Source organism: Eubalaena glacialis, chromosome 19 (assembly GCF_028564815.1).
Source record: "Eubalaena glacialis isolate mEubGla1 chromosome 19, mEubGla1.1.hap2.+ XY, whole genome shotgun sequence".
In the NCBI taxonomy this organism is placed as follows: domain Eukaryota; kingdom Metazoa; phylum Chordata; class Mammalia; order Artiodactyla; family Balaenidae; genus Eubalaena; species Eubalaena glacialis.
In genome coordinates, this window is record NC_083734.1 from 56,447,719 (window position 1) to 56,457,920 (window position 10,202).

Sequence of the window (10,202 nt, forward strand, 5' to 3'; positions counted from 1 at the left end):
TATGTTTTAATATCTGATAGAGCAAATTCCTCCATAATCATTTGCTTTTTATATCTTATTAGCTATTCTCATGCATTTATTTTCCATATAATACTTCAGAATAATTTTGTTAAAATCCACCTCTCCTTCTCTCATAAAAGCCCCATTGGAGTATTGTCTGGAATTACATGACTTTTCTAGATTAACTGTGAAAAAGTGAACAATATAGGGCTCCCCAATAGGAATGTGGCTTTTCCCTCCATTTTTAAGTCTTCTTTTGTGACCTTCAATACAATTTTATAGTTTTCTTTAGTCAATCTCCTTCTGTTTCTTCCTTTTTTCTTTTAGATGTGATTTTTTTTTTGAGGTATAATTGACATATACTCCTTGTGTTTCACGTGTGGATAACTCCTGTGTAGTTTGTATGTTTTCTTCTACAACCAGAGCATGTCACCTCCTCCAGGAAGCCTTACCTGACTTGCCCCACCTCAGACCAGTCACCTGGTCCTAGCCTTTAAACCAGGCCCCCTCCCCTCAGCAGCTCTCCTCCTGGGTAGGTGTGCAGTAGTCATGAAACTCATAAAGGGGAGAGGAGAATCCCTTCAGTGAGCACCTAGTATCTGCCAGGCACCTGCCCCGCCATTTCCATGTAATTGCATTAATCCTCAGGACAATGCTATAGGATGGACTCCCATTCCCATTTTACAGATGAGGAAATGGAGGCTCAGAAGGAGAAGTAGACTGCCTGAGGTTATCAGAGCCAGGTCCCATGCATACACTCTGCCCCTCTTCGTCTGGAGGGTCCCAAGGCCTTGACCCTCCCCACCCCATAATGCCCACCCAGAACTCAGTAAGTCATGCACTAGGTGAGGCCAAGGGCCCAGGTGGGGACAGATGGCCAAGCCTTGGAAGGGGCCTCCCCACACCTACCCCTCTCACCCGTCAGGTGACTCCCCAGGGTCACATTGCCCTCACTGATTCACCCTGATACCTGGTAGGTGACGGTCCCGGCGTAATGCCGCACGGTGAAGATGGGAAGGGGCAGCTGGGGCTTGGTGTAGCGTGGGTGGTCGCCGTGGTGGTAGTGGCACTTCTGCAGGAAGGTGTGGTCCGTGGCCTGATAAGAGGAAGAGCTTCTCAGGCCTTTGCAGGTGCCATTCCCCTGCTGGGACTGTGCTTCCCTCCCCTGCCCCCCAAAACCACAGGCACTGAACAGAAGGTGAGCTTTGGTTTTGGTCCCCAAACTTCTTTTTCAGGAAGAGTCACTCCATATCTGAGTCCTTATAAAGGGCACAGCTTCTGTTCCAGGGACTATTTTGAACAACTGGTTCCCATTTGAGAAAAAACACAGTAGCCTTGTATACCTCAGTCAATAAGATTTGGCGGCTTAGAGGACCCTTGATGAAATCATTTAAAAGAAATGGAGCTGGGGGAACTTTAAGGCAGATTTAGCGATCACTCCTGGGAGTCTGGTCTCACAGTTACATGTGTTTCTGAACAAGTCTTTCAAAGATACTTTTAAAAAGCCATCCAGTAAGAGATTATTTTATAGTGCTAAGGAACTTATAACAACAAATACTTGGGGAAACCCTCACAAGCCCCTCATGGAGCCAGCACAGTCCCCACCACCCTGCCCCTCAGGCACAATTGTCCCCCTTCTGCAGCGAGGACTCTTGGAGAAGTCGGGAATCTCACTCAGGATCACCCAGAGACAGGATTTGAACCCAGTTTGGCTGCTGCCTTCCCAAGCTGTGCTGAGGGCCTGTGGGCAGGGTCCCAGGACCTCAGCACTTTATTGCTCCCCTGGGAGTTCCTGCTGGCTCTGGCCTGGCCACCAGGGCCCCCACTCCTTGTCCCCGACCCTGGGGGCTCACCTGGGACAGCCATGTCTGGGCATCCAGGATACTCAGGAGGCTGTGGGGCTGGTCTACCAGGAGGTCCAGGCAGGACTCCTGCGGAGGCTGGGGGATGGGCACCCAGGGCAACAACTCACGCCGACACTCCTCCTGGGAACAGCCAGCATTTAGTTTACAGAGACCACCCACGTTCATGGGGGGACCTCATCTGAGCCAGAGCAGGGATGGCCCTCCCACTTTACAGATGAGTAAACTGAGGCTCAGAAGGACTGAGACGGCCCATAGCAAGGGGGCTTTGGGGCAGAGCTCTAGGTGTAGTGCCTTCTCTTTACCAGGGATGGCCTCTGTTCTGGGAAACAGCTGAGTGTCCCCCTGCCACCTCCATGCCCAGCTCCCCATACCTCCTCCTGGGCCAGAAGCATCTGGCTGGAGAAGAGCTGCAGGCGCTCACTGGCGAGATTGTTGCACAGCTGCTCCAGGCCGTTGACCCGCAGTGCCTGGGGGGCGCGTGGGCAGTGAGGTGGGCACCCACATGAGGTGGGGGCACAGGGCAGCTGGTCGGGGGGCTAGCACACAGGCCTGGTGCCCTTCATCCCACTCCCACAGCTGCCCCCATTCTCCCCAGCACTAGGCGGGAGTGGTGCCCTAGGGCTGATGCTGCCTCCTCCAGGGACAAGTCCAAAGATCCTGGCACAGCATGCAGGCTGCCTCAGCCCAATCCCAGCCTCAATCATGCTTCCTCCCTCCAACAACCCACACCCCTGCCCTCTGCCTCAGCACCACTGTGAGCCTTCAGGCCTCTGATCATAGCCATCCTGTGGTCTAGAAGGCACCTCTTGCTACAGCCTAACTCGCTGGCTATCAGAATGCCACATCCTCGTAAGCAGAGCTCCAGGCTGCCGCCTCCAAGAAGCCTTCCAGCATCCCTCCTGTTGGAATTACAGGCTCCTTCCTCTGTGCCCCTCAGCACTTTCCTAGTAAGCCCAGCAGAGCCCCCGCTTCGTGTAGCTTTGCACAGAGTTTTGACATGTTCTAAAATACACACAAGAGCACGCACGTGCATACATGCACACACACACACACACACACACACAGGTGCAACGGTCATCCCCCTCCTCAGAGAGCGGATGGTCACCAAGGACACACTGGAGAGGAGGAGAGAGCAGGGGACAGGGTACAGTGCCCATCCAAGGACTGAGGTGGGGGCCACCGCCTCTTGCTCTCGCCCCTCCTCCCTGCCTTGAGGAAACAGGATGTTCTGGAAAGGGGTGAAGAGCTTATAAAAAACTCAGCGTGCTTTGGGGGATTCCCTCTCTTCCCTCTCCTCTGGGTACACAGGAGGCGAGGCTGACCCATCCGAGGGTCTTCCATTGTCTCAAGGCTCCTGTGAGACTCTGCAAGGCCAAGCAGGCAGAGGTCTCCAGAGCCGACGTCAGGGTTGCATAGGGCAGATGGCTGTACCTACGGAGCACGCAGCTGTCTCGTGGACCATCTTACGGTCAGAAAGGCAAGCAGCACACGAGTGCCCCCGCAAAGGGAAGCTGCTGGGGTCCCCAGGAATAACCAGGATGACGGGGGCACCCCGTCCTGGGCCCCACCCCCAGGGGTGACCTCAAAGCCGTAGACGTCGACGACAGTGACAGTGGCCACGCTGCCTCCCTCCCCGGGGGGTGCCAGCCGCACATTGGTTCTCCTCAGAAGCCAGGTGAAGAGCCGCGAGTACAGGGCCTTGGCCAGGGCGTCCCTGTGGGCATGGTGAGTGAGCCACGTGCAGCAGGGGCTAGGCCTGCTCACAGCTCTCTCCTGTCCCCAGGGCCACCTGGCATTGATGGCACTTTCCATGGGCAGGGATCTCGAGACCTGGCCATAGGGCGTCTCCTGAGGGCAGAGGATGTACATGTGGTACGTCAGGCCCAAGGTCCACACTAGTGCTCCCCAAGCCTGCGGGTGGACTGGTCAGGCCCCCGCCTCCCCAGGACCCCCGAGCTCACCACGACCCTCCTGGTGACAGCCGCCTCCAGGTGCTCGGGCGGCACCCGCAGCAGCCGGCCTGCCGTGTGGATCTCAGCCCAGCTGGACACGGCAGCCACCTCCTGTGACTCCCTCTGGACAGGCGGGAGGGAGCAGGGAGAGCTCTGCTTGCGGACTGGCTGCTTCCCATGGGGCAGGGGCAGGGCCTTGCTTTGCCTGGCAAGGGGCCCTGTTACCCAAAGGTAGATCTGGGCAGGTAGGAGCTGGCTCCGGAGTCTGAGGGCCTGATTGTGAATCCTGACTTTACCTCTCCACTAGCTGGCGGTCCTGACAAGTCTCTTTCCTTCTCCGAGTCTCCACTGTCTTATTGTTAAAGGCGAAACAACAATTTTTATGTTATGGTGTTGTCGGGAGCAATGAATTAGAAAATATATGTAGGGAATTCCCTGGCGGTCCAGCGGTTAGGACTCTGCATGTTCACTGCCGAGGGCCCAGGTTCAATCCCTGGTCAGGGAACTAAGATCCGACAAGCTGCGCGGTGTGGCCAAAAAAAAAAAAAAAAAAAAAAAGAAAATATATGTAGAGTGATCTACACAGTGCCAGGTACATAATAGCTGCTCAATTAATGCCAATTATCCTCCTTAGGGTGGCAGTTTAATGGGACAGGATCGGTATAGATGCAGAAGACCCCGGTTTCAGGTTTCTCATCTGTACGATGGGAGTTCACCTGCTTTCTGGGGCAGTGGTGAGGCCCTGATGGTGGCCCGGGGCTTTACTGTCTCCTACACACAAGTGTTTGGCATTGTTATTTCTGCCCTGATGATGCAAACAAGCCACCACCAATCCAGTGTCTCAGAGGGAGCTCACCTCTGAAGAGGAGAAGCAGATGTTGCCCAGCTGCAGGACAGAGGCCAGCACAGCCCAGACTGCAGTCAACTCCTCGGTGCACAAGCCCAGCACCTGCAGGGCCTTCACCAGTCCCGTGAAGTCCTGGGCATCCTCCTTGCCCTGGAGCCTGCAGGCCCGGCCCTGCAGAGCACAGCAGGGGTGAGGGGTGAGGAGTCGGGGCCTGGCCACCCGCAGCTTCCCTCTCCTCAGACCCTTCCCTGGGCAGGCCCCGTTGTCCAGCACCGAGGGGGCCTTCCCCCACCTGGTTGAGGTAGTAGTAGGTCTCCGGTCCCTGTAGGGAGAGCCGCTCCCGTTCCATGGGGTCCAGCCCCGCCAGCAGCTCATAAAAAACATGGAAGCTCCGCTCAGCCTGGGCCTCAGGGGAGAAGGACTGGCTTAGGGGGAGCAACGGCCTGGTCCTGTGCCCCAGGGGAGCAGGGACAAGTCCTGGGGAAGGCAGGCTTGGGGGCTGAGGGACCACAGCCCCTCACAGTGGCCCCTCCCTCTTTCCCACTCTGGGAGCAGCGGGCCAGGTCGTACCTGAAACACCACTCTCGAGGTCTCAAGCAGATAATGTGACACAGAAGCTCCCAGGATGACCCCTCTGTGGACACAGGACACTGAGTGAGGGGGCCCCCGCTCAGAATGGGACCCACCGTGGGCTGGACCCAAGGGCAGCAGTCTCAGGTTCCCAATAAGGGAAAGTGATCATGGGTGACCCTGCCCACCTGGACCCCCGTCACTCACTGCTGCAGGCAGAGGCCCAAGACCTGGCCAAAGCGGCTGGCATTGGCATTGAGGACTGTCTTGGCGTGGCCAAAGCTGCTGAGCATGGGCAGCACATGGTCCAGCTGGATGGGGGAGGGGCATTCAAGTATCCCTGGGAGCAGCAGTGGTGCCCACTGATCAGGCATCCCAGCCGAGGACACTGTGTACCTGGGAGCTCTGCTGGTCCATGGAGGGGTCAGTCACCCCAGCCCTCCCTGCCCCCGCAGTAGGCAATGCCTGGGGCTGCCTCGGAGGAGAAGCCAGAGGCCTGAAGACCACCCTTCTGGCCCAAAGGAGTAGGATGGTCCCCCTTGGATCCCTGGGAAATGGCGAGCTGCCCCTCACCTGACATCCTCTGTCCCTTGTCTGCTCCTGTTCCAGGCTGCTTAGGAACTGCACAATCTTTTTGGAAGCTTCTGTCTTCCCAGAGCCGCTGTGCCCACTGCAGGAGGGAGAGGTTGGCAGGGTCTCCAGGAAGGGGCACAGAGGACAACCCCATTGAGCCCGAACGTGGGGATATGCCCACCTGGAAGTGATACCTGCCCTAAAGGAGACTCCCAGAAATGCAGAAACATAGACCTGGGGCATAGAGACCAAACAGAAAAATGTCCCCAAGAGGCCTCGTTCAAGGGGCACAGTCTTAGGAAGTCCAGAGCTGTTGCCCAGCAGTGGACCAGACAGGCAGTTTCAAATGCAGACCTCATATCCCCCTCCTCCTGGCCTTCAGTGTGGCCTGAAGGTTCAGCCAAGCAGGGCAGCCACCACTCACCCCAGGAGGATGCAGGTGCCCTGCCCAGTGCTCTGAGACAGGCTATAGGCTGCTGCCACGATGGCAAAGATGTGTCTGGGGGAGGAGGGTGGAAGCAGAAGAGAAGGTTACCAGAGATGGGCATCTGGGGCCTCCTGGGCGTAGGCAGGTCGTGCCTGCCATGTCCTGGACCTCAGTCAATGAGACATGCTGGGGCTTCGCCACCTGGGGGTGAGCAGAGGGCTGGTGGGGCAAATTCACGTACGGGGTGGTGTTAGGGGTCTTCCTAGGGCGGTAGCTGGCCAGGACCTCAGGTGAGAAGAGAGGCAGGGGCCGGCGGGGGTTCAGAGCGAGCAGGAGGGGCCCCCCAAAGGTCTGGCAGGAAAGTGGAAGCTCTCATCAGAACATGGAGGGAGCAGGTGATGCAAATAGGGTGGAGCTCGGATGCCCCCGGCCCCTCCCTGCTCTGCAGGACCCCAGAGAGGGTTCAGCACCCAGCCCAGGGAGGAGAAAGATGGAGGGGGAAGCTCCAGGGGTGCCCGGAGGGCCCTCTGATCCCTGGGGAAAGGGAATCCCAGCCCACCATCCCCTCTTGGGTCCCCCGTACATAGATTCGGCCCAGGTAAAACCTCTTCTTGAGGCACAGCAGCACAGAGCTGTCGCACACCGGCCTGTAGGGAAGCAGGGTGGAGAAGCAGGAAGTTGGGGGCAGAAGGAGATCCTGGGTTAGCGCTGCCACTGGCTGCAGAGACACTTCCACCAAGTCATGCACCCTCTCCGAGCTGGTCCATAATACAGGGGTCAGGCTGCTAAACAAGTTACCAGCGCCGTGGGCGCTACAAGCAGGACCAGGCTGCTGACCCAGAGGGAAGCTTTGTGCCAATTAGAAAAGGAAGGAACACCTAATTCTCACCCCTCACCTGCCCCTTCCAGCCAGACGACCTTGTGTGGCAAAATCCCATGTAAGGATACAATTCATAAAAGAACGGGGGCAGGATGGGATACGAGCAAGTGTGACCCAGGCATGGCAGGTTTGGGACCGCGCCCGCTCACCGCAGCCGGGCCAGGTCCTCGGTGTCTTCCAGGCCTTCCCCGAGGCTCCTACCCTCGGCGCCGGGAAAGGACAGCGCCTCCAGGCCTGGCCCGAGGCTCAGCTCCAGGTCCTTCTCCAGCGCCTCCTCGGTCTCATCCTCCGGCTCCCATCGATCCGTCAGGAACCCGCAGGGGCTCGGGCTCCTCTCCCGCCGCAGGCGGGTCTCCAAGATGAGTCGGGGCAGCAGTGCTTCGGTGCCAAACCCAGGGTCCTCGCGGGGGTCCTCGCCCTGCGCCCAGTGCACCGGAGCCTCGGCTCCCAAGGTCTCCGGCTCCGCTTCGCTGCTGGAGCCGCTCTCGAGTGGGGGCTCGTCGGGGAGAGTCGGGCCGAGAGAGCCGTGGCGGCGCCCGGCCACCCCTTCTCCACTCGCCCTGCGCCCCTCACTGTCCCCTGAAGCCCCCGCACAAAACCAAAAGTGCCCCTCCCCAGCGGGGGCTTCCGCGGACGCTTCCTCTGAGCTCTGGCTGCTCGAGGTCCTCCCTGCCCTGTGGATCCTGGGGAACATGACCGCGAACTTGGGATCTGGAGTCGGGTCCGCGTCCTCAGAAGGGTCGTCGGGGGCTGGCCTTTCCACAACCTGCGGGGAACTCGAGCCGCCACCAGGGGGAGCCCTCGGTCGCCCGCCCAGCCCAGCTACGCCCGCCAGGCTCAGCACTAGACGGCGCCTCAGCCCCGGCCCGCGGCCCCGCCCCTCGCCCGCCGCCCGCGCCTCGCCCGCCCGCGGCCGGAGCCGCAGCCAGCGCAGGAGGCCCAGGCCCCGTGCCACCCGCAGGAGCCGGTCCTTGAGGCCCGAGCGGCAGGGACCCGCGGCCTGGGGAGCGGGCCCTGGCGGGGGCCTCGCGCGAAGCCTGCCGAGCGCCACCAGGGCGACCAGCGGCGCTGGGTCCCCGGACCCTTCTCCTCCAGCCCCCGCTTCGCTCACGCCCTCCTCCTCTTGCACCTTCCCCACCCCCTCTCCGACCTGGGTACGCTGACCCCGGGCGGTCGAGGCCTCGGCTCTTCCGGGCTCGGGGCCCCTCGGCTCAGCCTCGGGCTGCACCCCACTGTTTCTCGCGTCCCGGGCCGGCTTGGGGTTTCGAGAAGCCCGCGAGCTCCGGGGAATGCATGCGCGGCTGCCCTCGAGGGGACTGGAGGCCGCGGCGTTACTGGCCGGGTCAGCCTCTTCGGCCTCAGTGGACCCGCTTGTCGTTCCTGGGGCTGCCCGTAGGCTCCGTCCAGGCCCGGCCCCCTCCAGACTCAAGTCTGTGTCAGTCTCGGAATCCTCGGTCTCTCCCTGGGGCCTCGCCCCCGACGATCCTTCCGGGCTCCGGGGCCCGGCGGGGGGCTTGTCACCGCCTCTGCCGTCGCTGCTCAGGCCGTCGCTGCTCGGGCGTTCTCTCGGCGCCTCCAGCGCTGACTCCGGACCGGTTTGGGTGCTTCCCGAGCCCATGTCCGTTTGCTCCGAGTTGGGCCGCCGCTCTGGGGCCCCGCCGCTCTGGCTGCCGCTCTCCAGGGCCTCGCGGGCTTCACTGTCCGGGCAGGAGCTGGCCCCGTCTCCATCCGACGTGTCCCCATTGAGGCTGCGGGTCTCTTGGCGGCCCCGCTGAACCGAGCATCCCCGCCCTTTTCCTCTTCTCCTGCGGCGGTCGCGCCCGCGTGTCCTTCCTCCTCCGAGGAGACTCTTCTCCTCCAGGCGCCCCCCACGGCCGTCCCCGGGCTTGTGGCTCTCCTTAGGCCCGCATCCCCGACGCCGCGCGCTGCCTCGTCTCCCCTCAGCCTCCGGTGGCGGCCCAGCCTCTGGCCGTCTGCAGTCGCCGTTCTCCTCTACGGTGCGCTTCCTGCGGCCACCGGGGGTCTCCTGGCCCCCCGCGGTGCAGGGCTCCAAGAGTGGTCTCGCCCCGTGGGCTTTACCGCGGCCCTGTCGGCGCTCCCGGCTGGGCGCGCTGTCGGCGCTGGCCGACCTGGATTCCTGCTCCCCGGAGGTCGGCCTCCCGGGTCCCTCCAGGCGCTGGGGCGTTTTGCCCTTGCTCCTGCCCATGGTTTGTTTCCCGGCGTCTCCCTCCTCTCCTCTTCGCTAGGAGCTGGCTGCCCGCAGGTGCCCTCGGCAGCACATCACACAGGTTGCGGCTACAGGCTCAATCTACCCGCCCCCGCGTCTCCCGCCTTACGCGTGAGCATCAATAATGCAGGTGGCTGCGGGTCCTGACCTCCTCGGCCAACAATAGAGTGGAGGCCGCCCAGGAAAGAGGAGCTGCAACTGCGGACAAAGGCCGTGGACAGGGCAACCATGCCGCCTGGAGTTGCTGCCAGCCAGGCCAGCCTGGCACCACGCCAAATCGAGGGGGCCCATGCTCTGCTCCCGCCTCACTGCTTCTTCAGCAGGGGGTGAGGGGGTGCCAGAAGAACCGTCCTCCTCGTCCTGGGGTCTCTAGGGGAATGCACCCTCCTCCCCTGCATTGGCAGGTGGATTCTTAACCACTGCGCCACCAGGGAAGTCCAGGTTACCCATTTCTTGTATTGCCTTCAAGAGCTATCCACGCAGAGAAAAGCAAGTATTCTTTTCCCTTTGAGCACAGGTGGAAGCTTTTCTAGCTCATGGCTCTTCACTCTGCTTTTTCCAATCTAACAGATTAACCTGGAGATTTCATAATAGTGCATAACGATCTTCTTTTTCTTTTCTTTTTACAACTGCATAGTAATCCAGCAAATGAACGTGCCATAGTTTAACCAATTCTTTATTGATAGTGTGAAAATTAATCAAGGGAAACCTTACTAAAACGGAGTCCAGAGGCCAGAAGGGGGAGCGCTTACACGCTTACCACTCCACCTCAATGCAGATCCCAAGGGAAAGAAGTGTAGTTTGTACTACAGCCAGCTGGAGGAAAAAAGATTTTCTCCTTGCCTGGCAACAGCTCAGCCA

The 10,202-nt window shown here is 60.1% G+C and overlaps 1 protein-coding gene across 1 annotated transcript in view; it reads right to left on the reverse strand.

Annotated features, from left to right (window-relative positions):
• Window positions 1–9,320, reverse strand: part of MYO15B (myosin XVB) — a 32,717-nt gene extending 23,397 nt beyond the window's left edge. The window contains 15 exon segments of the mRNA XM_061176957.1: window positions 971–1,096; window positions 1,854–1,985; window positions 2,237–2,332; window positions 3,447–3,579; window positions 3,655–3,713; window positions 3,827–3,940; window positions 4,674–4,835; window positions 4,957–5,070; window positions 5,235–5,298; window positions 5,442–5,545; window positions 5,808–5,930; window positions 6,228–6,306; window positions 6,476–6,585; window positions 6,818–6,881; window positions 7,264–9,320. Of these exon segments, the coding sequence (XP_061032940.1) occupies window positions 971–1,096; window positions 1,854–1,985; window positions 2,237–2,332; window positions 3,447–3,579; window positions 3,655–3,713; window positions 3,827–3,940; window positions 4,674–4,835; window positions 4,957–5,070; window positions 5,235–5,298; window positions 5,442–5,545; window positions 5,808–5,930; window positions 6,228–6,306; window positions 6,476–6,585; window positions 6,818–6,881; window positions 7,264–9,320 (3,537 nt within the window).
• Between the last annotated feature and the right edge of the window lie 882 nt (window positions 9,321–10,202).